The sequence below is a fragment of the Hemitrygon akajei genome, chromosome 7 (assembly GCF_048418815.1).
Source record: "Hemitrygon akajei chromosome 7, sHemAka1.3, whole genome shotgun sequence".
NCBI lineage: Eukaryota > Metazoa > Chordata > Chondrichthyes > Myliobatiformes > Dasyatidae > Hemitrygon > Hemitrygon akajei.
The window spans coordinates 93,932,020-93,949,239 of record NC_133130.1 but is presented as its reverse complement, the minus strand read 5'-3'; the positions used below and the strand labels follow the sequence as shown (position 1 = coordinate 93,949,239).

The following is a 17,220-nucleotide window of genomic DNA, read 5'->3' as shown; positions in this document are numbered from 1 at the left end:
TCCCCCCCACCAACAGTACTCGAACAGGAGCACTTATTGTCAAGGGGTACAGCTGCTGGGGTACTCTCTAGTACCTGACTCTCCCCCTTCCCTCTCCTAACCGTGACCCACTTGTCTGCCTCCCGTGGCCCCGGTGTGACCACCTGCCTGTAACTCCTCTCTATCAACTCCTCACTCTCCCTGACCAGACAAAGGTCATCGAACTGCAGCTCCAGTTCCCTAACGCAGTCCTCTAGGAGCTACAGCTCGGCGCACCTGGCACAGATATGGACGTCCGGGAGGCTTTGAGACTCCGGGACCTCCCACATCCGACACCAAGAACAACAAGTGTGAGGGCAACACTCATAATTCCCCCTTTCCTCAAATAACAGGAAAAACTGAAAACTAAATCTACCTTGCATCACCCATTTCCACCTAAGTCCGTTGAGCCAAAGCCCTTAAACCTTCACTCTGCACCTGGCTCACTCCACTGCTCGCAAACAACGCTGCCCACAGTATAAGGCTGTGTTCCTTTTAGATGTTTAGATGATCCTTTGCAAACTTCTGACACTGAATTTTGTGGTGAGGATACAGGAAAGGTTTTCTTCTGATGACTCTTCCATGAAGGTCATATTTGTGCAGGTGTCGCTGCACAGTAGAACAGTGTACCACCACTCCAGAGTCTGCTAAATCTTCCTGAAGGTCTTTTGTAGTCAAAGAGGGATTTTGATTTGCCTTTCCAGCAATCCTATGAGCAGTTCTCTTGGAAAGTTTTCTTGGTCTTCTAGACCTCAACTATTCCTGTTAACTGCCTTAATTACATTACAAACTGAGGAAACAGCTACCTGAAAACACTTTGCTACCTTCTTATAGCCTTCTCTTGCTTTGTGGGCGTCATTTATTTTAATTTTCAGAGTGCTAGGCAGCTGCTTAGAGGAGCCTATGGCTGCTGGTTGTTGGGACAAGGTTTGAGGAGTCAGGGTATTTATAAAGCTTTGAAATTTGCATCACCTGGCTTTTCCTAACGATGACTGTGAACAAGCCATAGCCCTAACAAGCTGATTAAGGTCTGAGACCTTGATAAAAGTTATATGAGAGCTCAAATCTCTTGGGGTGCCCAAACTTTTGCATGGTGCTCTTTTCCTTTTTTTCCACTCATATTGTACAAAACAAAAATAATATACTAATCTTGCTTAAAATGTTGAAAAGAATGTTTCATCTTTATGACTTTTGGAGATCAGTTCATTTTCTACTCAGAACTATTCACAGTAACAGAAATTTTGACCGGGGTGCCCAAACTTTTGCATGCCACTGTAAGCTTGTATTCTATTCAATTCATTAACTTGCTAAGCCTGTGAAGATTTAGAAATATACTTTTAAGCATTGTCTGTGTCAGACTTGATGGTTCTGTTAATATTAACCAAGTAATGAATTTCATCTCTTCTGTAGTCTATTATCTCTGAAGTAAGAGCTTCTTTCATAAGGTGCTACTTCATTAGAAACAATTTGGTGATTAGCTAAGAGAAAATCTTTAATGACTTCAATATCACAAGCACTTAAGACAATTAAATGTTTCAGCTCCTTCACTAATGCTCTTATCCATGCTCTATATCCAAACTTACAGATGCATCCCTGGTCAACTTCTCACTTTTGTCAAGTTCCCTTCACATGTAGTCCTTGTACTGACTGATCTGCATTTGTTCCAGATCTGTGAAAGTCTTAATTCTAATGTTCTACTCTTCATCTAAGTGCTGACCTTTGTCAACATTACTTGCATTTCAAGACAAATTTACAAATTTTTCATAAAGGCCTGGTATCTATTATTATTCCTGAGTTTGTATTTGTGGGCTTGAAGGAGGGAATCAATAGTACTGGTTCCCACTTCAGTGATAGTTTGCATCGAGTGGTCTAAATCTAATTTTTCTGTGGATTTTCTTTCAGCGAAGGTGTCAAGAAAACTAAGCTTGCCAACTGACCTGAAGCCTGATTTAGGTGAGTGTGAAGACTTGCACCACCTGGTGAGGAAATGTTTTTCATATAAATTGTTTTGTTTTGCGGAAAAAAACAAAGAGTAAGAAGACAGTGTATCTGCCAACTCCCCCCACCCCCCCCCCCCCACCCCATTATCACAGTTATAGCAGGGTGTTCAAATTCTGGTCCATAAGCACCAAACTCTGCTTAAGACTGACCTTTTAAAAGCAGAAAACAAAACCCAATATGATTAAGTTAGTTTTGTTCAGTGACTAGATAATTTGCTTCTGAGGTGTATCCAATGAGTGGCTACTGTATACAGGCAACAAGGTATAGAGCTCAAGTTTACCATCTTCAAAATGCGTTGCAGCAAGTAGTCAAGATTTCAACAACCTCACATCCACAGAGCTTCGATCACTGAGAAGAATGAGAACTCTCATTCCTGGCGACACCGTTGTGGAAGCATCTTCATCACAGTAGACTGTAGTAGGTCAGGATGGAGCCCGTTACCACAAGACCAACTAGGATGAGAAATAAATGTTCAGACTCCTCAGTGACATTCTTAGCTTTCATGGCTATTCATTTGATTAGTTTCTCAATGCATGAAGAACGAAAATCCCTGCAATAATGGCCGCAAGCGAGATATTAGAGGAGCTTCAAATCTTCCACTACATCAGCTTGGTAGTTTACGCTCATAATATCTGCTGTGCTTACGATGCAACTTTTATATTATTTTCCATTAAATTGCAGATGGTTTTGTCCTGCAGGCTTGAATCTAGTAGGAAATCCAATTAGGCTACTGCATTTAATTCCCTTATGGAACCTGGCCTTTGGGTTTTATTTCCACTAGCCACAATTGGATTGAAACCTGAACATCACTGGTGATACTCTTACTTTTTACCTGTTAATCATCTTATCCTGATTAGAGCCCCTACAGCTCATGGTCATAAATAGAATGGATGGAAAGTCAGAGCATTCCATTTAATCCATGGCATCAGAACAGGATCATTTCCTTGCATGTTAAGACTTGGGCTGTATAGTTTTGAATCTTCAGCTATTAAGGAGCTAAAATTTCATCTGCATTTAAACAGCCACTTTGCCAATTTAAACAACAAATAAATTTCTTGGCTCTTCCTGTCCAAGAATTAGAGCCAAGTGGCTTCATGAGCAAAATACTGCAATTGAATTAAATGCTTTGAGGTCACATTTTTTTTGTGACCTTAGAAAGTGGAAATTCTTTTCCTATTGTTTCTCTCTCTCCCCCCCCCCCCCCGCCCCCATAAGGGTTGCTGCTCTTCTTGAACTTTGTTGGCATCTGTCGCTCAACTGCCAGTTATGTCACTTGATTGCATCACTTCCAATTTAATTAACAGAAAAATGCTTCTATTCACAATATAACACTGTGAATCCTTCTTTCTCCAAAAGAGGCTTGTGTTATTACTGTTGCTAGAGGTCTGTTGTCAGCGCCACCTCAATGATTTCCTGCTTCATAATGCCAGCTTCCGATTGCTATAAATAGTTTCTAATGTTTGTGAGTGTACAGCATCTGCTGCACCAATCTTTTTGTTGGCTTCCATTAATCTTTTTATTGTTTATCAGCAAACTGCAGATATCTGAGAACTTATGGGTGATGAAGAACTAACATTTTTAGAGCTTTGGGAGTTCCATGAATCTTATGGTCTGATCAATTCTGTAAGCAAAGTGGCTCGAGGTTATCCTGCACCTATCATTGCACATTTTTTTGCTGAGTGATGAAGTGGTATCAGTGTGGTTTCTAATAAAACTAGTGAAATTACAAAGAGGAACACATCAGGGAAGAGAGAATGCATAGAGTTGCATTGTGGTTGATTTGCTGGCCTGTTTCTGCTCGGATGTAAATAATGAAGTGCTCGGAATGGAATTTTGCATATCATCAAGGAGACAGCACTCTACATTTCTTTGATCCAAGCGATCACATGGGAACTGTAGAAGGATGTAGTATTGTCCATCAAGAGAGAAAATAGATCTTTTGTTGGTGACTTGTGCCCATCTTGCTGCTTTGTTAGTCGAGCTCTTAATTAGTTTCCACATCTTTTAAAATAACATTGTCAGTGCAGCAAAAATTATGAGATAATTTTGAAACCCTATTACTGTTATATGGTAACAGAATATCTATTTTGCACACAGGAGAGATCTAAAGTGGCAATGATATCACCTGTGCCATAAAAAACAGTTGAGGGATAAATAATGGAGGAAGTGCTGTTCTTTATCTATTTTGCCTATCTGAAAGGGGAAGATGGGGCTTAATGTTTCATCAGAGGGGTATCACCTCACAACTGCAGTGGAGTCAAAATAATGCTGAGTCATGAAGTGAGGAGTTCATCTTCTGCAATGCTGTCCAATCACTGGAAAGGCTTCCACCACAATTTGCAGCCAAAAGCTATCTCACTTTTAAAAGATGGAAACCTGGACTTAGTTATTATTGCTATGCCCAAATGGTGCTGGCCAATTATGAAATGACTGGTTGCTTCAACATGATGAATTCATCACATGAGTTTTGCACATGCGCCCACTCCCTTGGAGTGAGTTCTATACACACTTTCTACTGCCATCCAATTTCAGCATGCCGTGATTTTGAGAAAGCTACAATTCATTAGGGTTTCTCTTGGTCATGCTACACGCCTCAAGGTTGTATCTGAAATTGTATTTCAGGTCTTGGATTCACTAGTTGCAATTTAATCTGAAAGTTACTAATGTTAAAAATTCAGATTTTTTGCTGCTGTTAGTATGTAATTCATTAGTGCTGTCTTAAAGCTGCTTCTTGATGCACACAATCCAGAAACAGTCATTTCTTGTCAAATTCAAGAATATAGTTGAGGCCAGGATTCCCCATACAATATTACTAATTAAAGCAATGGCTACTATCTGCTACTATCTCCTGTCAGTTACATTCACTATTCCAATATTGTAAGTAATAAGCCATCTTTGTAATAGGTCTTTACCAAACTGGTGTTCACTTGGTCCGTTGTATGTTAAAAACAATGAACTTGGAGAATTCCACAATGTCTTTAATTTTACTGCAGTATTCCATTTTGCTTTAACAATGACACACCCTTCAACTTCTTTAGAATAATTTTAAATGCCTGTTGTGTTAACATTTAGAATTACCCATGTATATGTTTTGACTTAATTCGCTTTAAAGTGAAAGTGCAGCTTTTTTTAATCACTGTGAATATTAAAAACTTACAAATATGTATTTGGAAAATGAGCTTTGCCTTTCCTTCTGTGCCACCTCGGTATCCCCATTATTTGGAGAGACGTCATTCATGTGTAATGGACAGATTTCCACTTTGAGCATAAGTAATCAATGGACAATAATTCAAAAGGTCAAATATAGAGCAAGCAGGAAACTGAGATAACAGAAAGGCATGGTTCAAAAGCATGAAGCCAATCTGCTGTAAAATATTGTTGATCTTCAAATTTTGGATCGTGTTTAATTTTTAAAGTTCCAAAGGCTTTGATTAAAAGCTTTGACAACTTCAATAAGAAAAAGATCAACTTATCAAAAGTTATAGCAACAAGCAAACTACTGGAGGAACAGCGGGTTGAGCAGCATCTGTGGAGGGAAAGGAACTGTCGATATTTTGGATTCAGCCCTGCATCAAGTTACAAATCAAAACATCGACAATTCCTTTCCTCACACAGATGCTGCTCAACCCACTGTTCCTCTAGCAGATTGATTATTGCTGGAGATTCCAACATCTGCAGTCCCTTGTGTTTCTCATCAAATGTTAGTTATATTTCCAGCTATTGCATGCATATTTGGGGAGATCATATGCTGAAAATAGTCATGTTATTTATTGTATATTTGTGGTCTCTGGTGAGAGCTATGTGTGATATTTATGCTTAAAACAGAGCATCTTTCAATAAATCATACAGCAAAAAAACTGGAATTCTAGTACTTGGGGCAAGCAGCATCGTACTGTTGCCTTTCAGGAGGTCTGTTTTTGAGTATGTCTGCCACTATTTTTGTTTCTTTCATCTTAGTCTGCTCCATGTTGTGATTTATCTGTTGATCATTGTTTAAAACTCCCCATGGGCTGAAGCATTGGATTTAAGGAAATTTCTCAAGATAAACATGTAAACAAGCTTAATGCAAGCCTCATCACTACATTAGTGGTTTATCTGCATGATGCTAATGGAAATCAATTTTACAACTTTATCAGCTTTAATGTCATAAGATTTCACAATGCACTTTAGGTGTGCAAAATTTGATACTGAGCCTCGTAAGGTGATATTGTTGACGATGACCAAAGCTTAATCATTGAACAAGATTTTAAGCAACACCTAAAGCAGGAAAGAGTAGTAGAAAAGTGCATAGATTTAGGGAGGGGATTGGACTTGTAGAGTTGTACAGCGCAGAAACACGCCCTGTGGCCCACTATATCAACACCAACCATTATACTTGACTATACTAATCTCACCTATTCACGCTTAGTCTATAGCTTTGAGCCATAGAATTCAAGAGCTTATGGCTCAGCTAGCAAAATTGGAGCGATTTAAAAATAACAATATTTAAAGCATCGTCATCAATGGAGTATAATGGAGATTGTATGGAGGCTATTACAAATATGCAGGGAATTGAAACCGAGGATGAGAATTTTAAAACTGACACTATCCTCAACCAGCAACCCAAGGTGATTGGTAAATAGCAATTATATGAATTGCATAACAAATGTAGAGTTTTGGATGAATTTGAATATTTAAAATGTCGAGCATAAGAGAAATAATTGGGATGGTAAGTGTAGGGTAAGAGAAAACAGCAATTCATGCAGGAATTCAGTGATGTTACAGAAGTAAAAGTAACACTGTCTAAGCATAGGTGGCTTTGTATTCAATTTAGATATTTTGAGACCAACGTTGCACAGTCTGTTTCAGCCGGAGAGAGGAAAAGGGTTGGTCATTTGCCATGGTTTGGGGATTAATGAAAATGTCTTTGATTTTCCCAATGCTAGGGGTTTTAAAAGGATGTAGTGCTTTCCTTGCGTATCTGACGAATAAACTCTTCTTGGGCTTCCAGCCTGGTACAGGTATCAATTATAACCAATGTTTCAATGACAAACTCTTACATCTTCTTCAGGGATTTCACCCCTGAAGATGGCAGAGCTTGGTATCAAAACGTCAGTTATAATCAATACCTGTACCCAGCTGGAAGCCCGAGAAGAGATTATTCGACTAGAGGAGTTCTTTACACAAATAGCACCAGGTATTAGTCAGGGACTCTGATGCTTTGTTTTCAAGTAATGTTCCAAAGAGATGATTTGTATTTAGGAGGATGGATTCTTGGGGGAAGGATGTTGGAACAAAAGTGGTTACAAGCAATTCCTTGAGGTGACAATGATATTAAGCCAATTGCAGTTCTGTCCAGTTTATGGGAATGGTGTGGGTGGCAATATTCAAAGATGCAGCCAGATTGAGAAAGCTGAGGAAGGATTGATTATCTTTGACATAGTTATATAAAACCACTTTAACAATAGCCATTTGACATGATGTGGCTCTACCACCACCCCAGCAAGTGTGGTCACAAACCCATCACTCTCTGTTTTAAAAAAAACCGTATTTCCCCCCCCCCCCCCCCATATGTACCTCCAATCACCTTAAAATTATGCCCTCTCACATTAGCAATTTCCGCTTTGGGGGTAAAAATAGCCAGCTATCCACTCAATGCCTCTTATCATCCTATACACCTCTTATCAAGTCACCTCTTATCCTCCACTCCAAAGAGAAAAGCCTTAACTTACTAATCTATCCTCATAAGACATGCTCTTTAATTCAGGAAGCATCCTTATGAATCTCCTCTGCATCCTCTCTGAAGTTTCCACATCCTTCCTATAATGAGGTGAGGATTATAGGAAGAACTCAGCACAATATTCCCATAGTGGTCCCACCAGAGTTTTATAAAGCTGCAACATGACTTCGCTGCTCTCGAACAAAATCCCTCGACTGATGAACAGTAACACATCATACGCCTTGTTAGTCACCTAATCAACTTGTGCAACAACTTTGGGGGATTTAAAGATGTGGACCCCAAGATCCCTCTGTTCCACAACACTGCTACAACTTCTGCCATTAACCTTGTATTCTGCCTTTAAGTTAAACCATCCAAAGTGCATCACTTCACACTTTTCTGGATTGATCTCCATATTTCACTTCTAAGTCCAGCTCTGCATCCTATCAGTGTTGTGTTATAACCTAGGACAACCTTCTACACTATTCACAACACTACCTACCTTCATTTGCAAACTTACGAACCCACCCTTCCACTTCCTCTTCCAAGTCATTTATAAAAATCACTAAGAGCAGGGGTCCCAGAACACATCCCTGCAAAACACCACTGGTCACCGACTTCCAGGTAGAACATACTCCATCTACCATCACCCTCTGCATTGGTATACCAATTCTGAATCCATGCAGTCAAGTTTTCCTGGATCCCATGCCTCCTGATATTCTGAATGAGCCTACCATGAGGATCATTACACCTTACTAAAATCCCTGTACACCACATCCACTGGTCTACTTTCATTAATCTGTTTTTTTTACTTCCATGCTCGTGAGGCATGACCTGCCTCAGACAAATCCATGCTGTCTATCCCTAATCAGACTCTGCTTCTCCAAATGCTCATAAATCTTGTCTCCATTAGTTTTTCCACCACTGTAAGGCTCACTAGTCTATAATTCCCAGGATTATCACGATTACATTTTTTGAACAAAATAATAATGTTTACCTGCCTCCAATCTTCTGATACCACTGCTGTGGTTAGTGAGGATGCTAGATCATCCCCAAAGGCACAGCAGTCTTTTTCCTCTCATTTCATAGTAACCTGTGGTGTATTCCATCCGAAGCTGGAGACTTAACTATCTTAGTGTATTTTTCAAAAGTTCCAGCACCTCCTCTTTCTTAACGTCAACATGCTGCAGCATAAAAAAGGATCTGGTGCTTTCTTGGTGTATATGATGTATAAACTATACCCAGCTGGAAGCCTGAGAAGAGTTTATATGTTCCAGCATATTAGCCTGTTCTGACTGACCTCACATTCATCAAGGTCTCCCTCGCTGGTGAATATTCATTAAGGATCTCCCCGCCACCTCCAACTTCAGGCACATGCTTCCTCTTTTATCCCTGATTGGTATTGCCCTTGTTCTAGCCATTGTCCTGTAGGAAGCCTTGGGATTTCCTTAATCCTACTCGCCAAGACCAGCTCATGTCCCCTTCTAGCTCTCCGAAATCCCTTCTTGAGCTTCTTCCTGGCTACCTTTTAACTCTCAAGAGCTTTGCTTCCTAAGTCTTAAGTTTCTTTCTTCTTCTTGACTAGATGTTCCACCCTAGTTCAATCACCCTACCATCCTTTCCCTGCCTCACTGGTATAAACCTATCCAGAATCCCATGCAGTTTCTCTCTAAACAACCTCCATATTTTCAATGTGCATTTCCCTGAGTACCTCTATTCCTAATGTACACCTCCAGGTACCTGCATAACAGAATCATAAGTTGCCCTCCCCCAATTAAATACTTCTCTATGCCATCTGATCTTATCTTTGTCCTAGGCAATGGTAAAGGTCGGAGTTGTGGTCACTGTGTCTGAGATCCTTATCCACCAAGGTTTGTCACCTGACCAGATCCAGTGTGGTCTTGTCTCTAGTTGGTCTGTCTGCATATTGTATCAGGACACCTTCCTGGACAGACCTAACAAATTCTGCCCATCTAAGCCTTTTGCACTAAAGGGGTACCAATCAATACTAAGGAAGTTGAAGACCCCATGACAACAACCCTGTTATTTTTTGCACATTTCCAAACTTGATTTGCTCCTTGGTGTCTCTGTTGTTAATTGAGAGTCTATAGAATGCTTCTAATAGAGTGATTGCTCCCTTTTATTTTCTGACTTTTACTCACACTGACTCAGTAGACGGTCCATCCACCATTTTCTCCCTTTCAGCAGTTGTGATACTATCCCTGATCAGCAATTCCTCTCCCCACCTCTTTTACTTCTCTCCCTGTTCTTTTTAAAACATCTAAACCCCAGAACAATCTGCAGCCATTCCTGCCATTGTGAGAGCCAAGTCACAATATCATAATATAATTCCCTATACTGATTCATGCTCTTAAGTTAATCACCTTTGTTCCTAATACTTCTTGCATTAAGGTAGACATATTTCAACCCATCCAACTGATGGTAATTATGCCCTATGCACTGTCAATCCTTCCTCATCGTTTCTCTCACAATCTCCCTACATATTGCATCTACCTTTACTCCAATTGCTCCATCCTCTGACCTATCATCCTGGTTTCCACCTCCCTATCAACCTGGATTAAGCCTTCCCAACATCTCCAGCAAACTTGCCTGTAAGGATATTGGTCTTCCTTGAGTTCAGGTGTAACCCATCCCTTGTAACTTGATGATAGTGACTTAATCATGAGGGGAAAAGACTAGTCCCAACAGTAGCTTTTTTTATTCTTTTGTCTATAGGACTTTTATCAATAAAAACTATCATATGTATTCTTAAATATGATTTTTCTTACTGTTTTTGAGGGAGAGGAGCTTATTTTTTGTTTAAAGTCGTAGGAGTTACAGTGGCATGCAAAAGTTTGGGCACCCCTGGTCAAAATTTCTGTTACTGTGAATAGGTAAGTGAATAGAAGATGAACTGATCTCCAAAAGTCATAAAGTTAAAGATAAAACATTCTTTTCAACATTTTAAGCAAGATTAGTGTATTATTTTTGTTTAGTACAAATTTAAAGTGGAAAAAAAGGAAAGGAACACCATGCAAAAGTTTGGGCCCCCAAAAGATTTGAGCTCTCAGATAACTTTTACCAAGGTCTCAGACCTTAAGTAGCCTGTTAGGGCTGTGGAGTGTTCACAGTCATCATTACGAAAGGCCAGGTGATGCAAATTTCAAAACTTTATAAATACCCTGACTCCTCAAACCTTGTCCCAACATTCAGCAGCCATGGGCTCCTCTAAGCAGCTGCCTAGCACTCTGAAAATTAAAATAAATGATGCCCACAAAGCAGGAGAGGCTATAAGAAGGTAGCAAAGTGTTTTCAGGTAGCCATTTCCTCAGTTCATAATGTAATTAAGAAATGGCAATTAACAGGAACAGTGGAGGTCTAGAAGACCAAGAAAACTTTCCGAGAGAACTGCTCATAGGATTGCTAGAAAGGCAAATCAATAGAAACATAGAAAATAGGTGCAGGAGTAGGCCATTCGGCCCTTCAAGCCTGCACCACCATTCAGTATGATCATGGCTGATCATCCAACTCAAAACCCTGTACCTGCTTTCTCTCCATACCCCCGATCCCTTTAGCCACAAGGGCCATATCTAACTTCCTCTTAAATATAGCCAATGAACCGGCCTCAACCGTTTACTGTGGCAGAGAATTCCACAGATTCACCACTCTCTGTGTGAAGAAGTTTTTCCTCATCTCGGTCCTAAAAGGCTTCCCCTTTATCCTTAAACTGTGACCCCCTCGTTCTGGACTTCCCCAACATCGGAAACAATCTTCCTGCATCTAGCTTGTCCAATCCCTTTAGAATTTTATACGTTTCAATAAGATCCCCCTTCAATCTTCTAAATTCCAGTGAGTATAAGTCTAGTCGATCCAGTCTTTCTTCATATGAAAGTCCTGCCATCCCAGGAATCAATCTGGTGAACCTTCTCTGTACTCCCTCTTGACTGCAAAAAACCCCATTTGACTGCAAAAGACCTTCAGGAAGATTTAGCAGACTCTGGAGTGGTGGTGCACTGTTCTACTGTGCAGTGACACCTGCACAAATATGACCTTCATGGAAGAGTCATCAGAAGAAAACCTTTCCTGCGTCCTCACCACAAAATTCAGCATCAAAAGTTTGCAAAGGAACTTCTAAACAAGCCCTGTGCATTTTGGAAGCAAGTCCTGTGGACTGATGAAATTAAAATAGAACTTTTTGGCTGCAATGAGCAAAGGTATGTTTGGAGGAAAAGGGTGCAGAATTTCATGAAAAGAACACCTGTCCTACTGTTAAGCACGGGGGTGGATCGATCATATTTTGAGCTTGTGTTGCAGCCAGTGCATGCAAGACGGCCCAAGAATCTCACAGGACTAGAAGCCTTTTGCAAGAAAGAATGGGTGAAAATCCCCCAAACAAGAATTGAAAGACTCTTAGCTGGCTACAAAAGGCATTTACAACCTGTGATACTTGCCAAAAGGGGTGTTACTAAGTACTGACCATGCAGGGTGCCCAAACTTTTGATTCATGCCCTTTTTTTGTTGTTTTGAAACTGTAAAAGATGGAAATAAAAAAAGTAATCTTGCTTAAAATATTAAAGAAATGTGTCATCTTTAACTTTATGCCTTTTGGAAATCAGTTCATCTTTTACTCGCTTAGATATTCACAGCAACAGAAATTTTTGACCGGGGTGCCCAAACTTTTGCATGCCACTGTATCTACATTCCTCACTCTTTGCCAATGACAGAGTTTGGATTTGGGTCAAAGAACAGAGACCAAGGACTTAATCAGCATTTGGAAAATATGAACCCATTCAAAACAGTACTTGGGAGTATGACTTCTTTGTATGTACATTCCACACTCTATATCCTGTAGCTTCAGAAAGAGGCTTTTTGTAAATGTTTAATTAAAGCAACATCTTTATTTTACTCCTTTTCCACCTATTTATATCAGCTTATCCTTACTTAAAATACTTTAAATCTGGGTTGCTTTCTAGTTGAGCATAATAGTTAATTGACTAGATTAATGGGCTATTGATCCAAAGACCTGAGTTTGAATTGTACACTTACTTAAAATTGAGGTAATTGAATAAAATCTGAAACAAGTTTTAGAAATGGATTGTAAGAATAACCCATTGGTTTCACTGATGTCAGATTTTCTTAGCTGAGGGACATCAGTACCTGGTCTGTCGTATATCATGGAATCTTACATGTCTCTTCTGTTTGGAGACATTAAGATAGACAATAAACACTAGCCTTGATCATTGTTAACTGGCATTAAGTGCTTGTGGAATATATCCCAATCAAGTTATTTAATACATCTACTTTACAACTAGAGAAATACTCCACATTGACACAAACTCTAACCCCTTTCTACAGAATCACAGGCAGATGCCACTTCAGGCACCAGAATGACTTTGTTTAACCCTGAAAACTAGATTCCCAAGGAAGATGATGACTAATTTTTTGTCCCTCCAACCAAAGGTTGCTGAAGTGCGTATTTATAAAATAACTGTAGTGTCTCAAAATTCACCAAGAAAAGACTAGTGGCATCAAATGCAGAATTGGATCTACGGAATAGAGGAAATATTCGACATTTCAGGCTGAGACCCTTCATTGACTGCTCCCTCTTTTCCACAGATGCTGCCTGGCTTGCTGAGTTCCTCCAGCATTTCATGTATATTGCTTTGGATTTCCAGCATCTGCAGATTTTCTTGGGTTTGTCAAATGCAGAAATGCTGTGGTCATGAAAGATGAACAGAATTTCTGCTTAAGTAATCTTCTCAAACATAAAGGCCACATTTATGGTCAATTGGTGTGTATTTACTACCATCCTATTTTCTCAGATTACTAGGATAAATAGATCTGACTGTTAAAACTTTTATGTCAGCAAATCAACCGAATGAAAGTGGGTTGAAATGTAAGATTGCATTATGAAAGTACAGGTATGGACAGATAATTTAAGCATAATATCCTGATGATTCTTCTTCTGTATCAATAATGGCTTTGCATTTCTCCTGTTTCAAAATTAGATGTGAGAGACAACTCTTTCAGCCGTTCCCGTAGTTCCAGTGTTACCAGCATTGACAAGGAGTCCCGAGAGGCCATCACTGCTCTTCATTTCTCTGAGACTTATACCCGAAAGGCAGACACGTGCACCTCACCATGTTTGTGGGTTGGGACGACACTTGGCACAGTACTGGTCATAGTGCTGAATCTCCCACCTGGAGGTGAACAAAGGCTTACACAGCCAGTCATCATGTCTCCAAGTGGTAAGGGCACTGGGACAATCATATTCCCAAGTATATGTGTAATATAGAGAAGAGAATAAAAATGCTATTATGCTGTTATGAAAAACCTTGTAATGTTCTAGAAATGCAAGTATTTAATTGAATGATATAAATGAAGATGGGAAGAATAGCGTTAAGAGCTAAATGACCTAAAAATGCCATGTAAATAGAGCTTGAGTTTGGGGTGTGGCCCCTAAATCCAACAGTTTATGGGAGGTATTACCTTCACCATTTTAATATAGGAAGTAATGATATAGTTGTAAATTGGCTGTCTTTACAGAGTACAGTATTCATGGTGATAAATTCTTTAGGTTTTTCTGAATCAGATATGTGACAGTCTCATTCATTGTGGGTCATTCTCCAGACCTGAACAGTTGATTCACTCTTTATGCTAGTCATGACAAAACTTGATTCAGTCTTCCTTGCTGGATCTGCAATTGGCCACAACATTGTACTACACTCCCTTCCCAATCATTCAAAGAGTCCAAGTATTAGCTTCCCATGCACCCCAAAATCTGCAGTTTTCAATCATGCTATGCTCTTTAAAAGGTTCACTATACATCAATCTGTCAGGATCCTTTGACCAGCCATTCACTGGGCATAACAAAGCCACATAAGTCAATTTTTTCTAATAAAATCTTTCCAATAAATGACATAAAAGCAACACTTTAATGCTTATATATTTATCTTTCCATGTTAATACAGAGTACTGTATCTATTGTAAAAGAATTTGCCCTCTAGTATGTGAATATAGTCAATAAATCAGCAAATCAACCACTAAAACTTTTCATTGATAAGTAACATGATGAAAGAGGTATTTTACTAACTTAATTGTTTTCACTGAATTTAATTCAACTATCCATTTTACCCTTTCATAACAAAATATATTATTTACAGATTTAATGCCTCTTTTGATAACTAAGTAATCACTTTAAGCCAACTTTCCAACACTTGTGGAATGTTTAGTATTTACCAATGATATAATTAATCCCCAGCCCAATTGACCACCTTGCAATATGAGCAAAAACCAAATAATTGCAGATTAACTTTGGCAGAATTTGAGGAATTACGGGTTCTCTTCATTCTGAGAAGTTGCAAAACCGTGTCCTCTTAAATGATAATGAGTTTACCAAGAGTTGTCACCAACAAGTATGTAATATCATCTTTTCTAATTGACATTTTTAAAGGAGTTTTGACTTTAGCTTTTCTGTGTGGTAGGGAGGGGGTGGAGGATGCCATTTAAGTTCAGTGACCATGTGTCAGACAAGTTAATGCCATTTTGAAATGTTAACCTTCCCTTCCTCCATGTCTTCCTGTCTATCTCCAGTATTTTAATATTTCTAGCATCTGCATTATTTTGCTAGATCTGATGGTGTCTTGTAACTTGCTAAGTATCTTCAATGGAAGAGAGGTAACTAGTCACTAGTTATTCATCACAGTTCTATTATGTATTTTGTAGACCTTGTGACCTTAACACAATTTGATAGTGCATTTTATCTTATACAGGGACTATCTTAAGACTAAAAGGAGCAATTTTGCGAATGGCATTCTTGGACACCACAGGAAGCCTCATTCATCCAGCACATGAACCTTGGAAAGAACCAAATGTTCAGGAAGAGAAAGATGAGAGAGATAAATGTAGGAAACTGAGACCTGTATCTGTCTCCCCCTCATCCTCTCAGGAGATATGTGAAACCCAATATGCAGTGATATGTTCAGAAAAGCAGGCAAAGGTTATCTCACTGCCATCCCAAAACTGTGTTTATAAACACAACATAACTGAAACATCGTTTGTTCTTCAAGGTGATATTGTGGGACTGAATGGGAGCATCTGCCTTGCATGCTTCTGTGCCAATGGGCATATCATGACATTCAGGTAATTGAAGCTGTGCTCATGGGCTAATAAACTGATTGTATCTGGGTGCTTCGTGATATCCACAATGCATAAACTAAGATGTTTTAATGACGTGGTAATGTAGGCTGTTGAAAGCTTTGTTCAAAGGCTTTTACAATATTCAACTTCAAGAATGCTTCATGTAATTTCCAGTGCACAAGTGTAAAGAAGAAAGTAATTGTTACTCTGGGTCTGATGCAGCATTAAAAAAAAAACACAAGATAAAGATAAGATAAAAACAATAAATAAATATAAATACATAAGATAGCTTTATACATTGATTGTATATCCATAAAGTGATGCTAGGCACAGCAGAGTCTGTACATAAGGTGATTGAAAGGAAATGGTGGAAGGGTGGGTTTAGTGGGTGGAGTAGCCTTACTGCTTGAGGAAAATAACTGTTTTTGAGTCTGGTGGTCCTGGCATGGATGCTGTGTAGCCTTCTCCCTGATTGGAGTGAGGCAAACAATCCACGAGTAGATCCATCGTAATGTTACTAGCCCTCTTCCGACACCTTTCTGTATATATGTCATTGATGGTGGGTAGGCTGGTGCTAGTGATGTGTTGCACAGTTTTGACTATCGGCTGTAGTGCCTCTTATCTACCACAGTGCAGTTTCCATTCCATGCAGATTCGCAGCATGTTAGGATGCTCTGTACTGCACATCTGAAGAATGACGTGAGTGTAGATGTGCATAGGCCAACTCTTTTCAGCCTCATCAAAGTAGAAACTTTGATGAATTGTCCTGATTGTGTAGGATGTGTTCTGGAACTATGAGAGGATGTGCGCTCCTTGGAGCTTGAGACTGTTTGCCGTTTCCATTGCTGTACTGCTGAAGTAAAGAGGGGTGTGAGTTCTACTGAAGTCAACAATCATCTCCTTTGTCTTGTTGACATTGAGGAAGAGATTATTTGCCTGGCACCAGGTCTTGAGCTCTTCCACATCCTCTTTATAGGCCATCTCATTGTTGTTGGTAATAAGCTCTACCACCGTTGTGTCATTGAACTTGACAATGTGATTTGGATGTGCAGTCATGCCTGAGCAGAGTGTGCAGCAATGGGCTCAGCGCACAGCCCTGGGGGCACCCATGTTGAGGATGATGGGGAGGGAGGAGTAGTTCTGCATCCTGACTATTCTGATACCTATATATATCTGATATAGTCAGATATCTGATTATCTGTTGATTAGGAAGTCCAACACCCAGGTGCATGGTGGTGTATTTGGACCGAGGAGCAGAAGCTCGTTCAAGGTCTGTGTGACGACATTGTTGAATGCCAAGCTGAAATCCAGAAACAGCATTCTGACATAAGTGTCCTTGTTTTCTAAGTGTGTCAGGGCCAGGT

At 39.6% G+C, this 17,220-nt stretch overlaps 1 protein-coding gene across 6 annotated transcripts in view; it reads left to right on the top strand.

Annotated features, from left to right (window-relative positions):
• stxbp5a (syntaxin binding protein 5a (tomosyn)) overlaps positions 1–17,220 on the top strand; it is a 220,186-nt gene that overhangs the window by 173,615 nt on the left and 29,351 nt on the right. For 4 of the 6 annotated variants that reach the window (XM_073051461.1, XM_073051466.1, XM_073051462.1 and 1 more), the window contains 3 exons: positions 1,921–1,971; positions 13,726–13,965; positions 15,490–15,859. In XM_073051461.1, the coding sequence (XP_072907562.1) occupies positions 1,921–1,971; positions 13,726–13,965; positions 15,490–15,859 (661 nt within the window). The remainder of the gene's footprint in view (positions 1–1,920; positions 1,972–13,725; positions 13,966–15,489; positions 15,860–17,220) is intronic. The other 2 variants (XM_073051464.1, XM_073051467.1) reach the window with 1 other exon arrangement.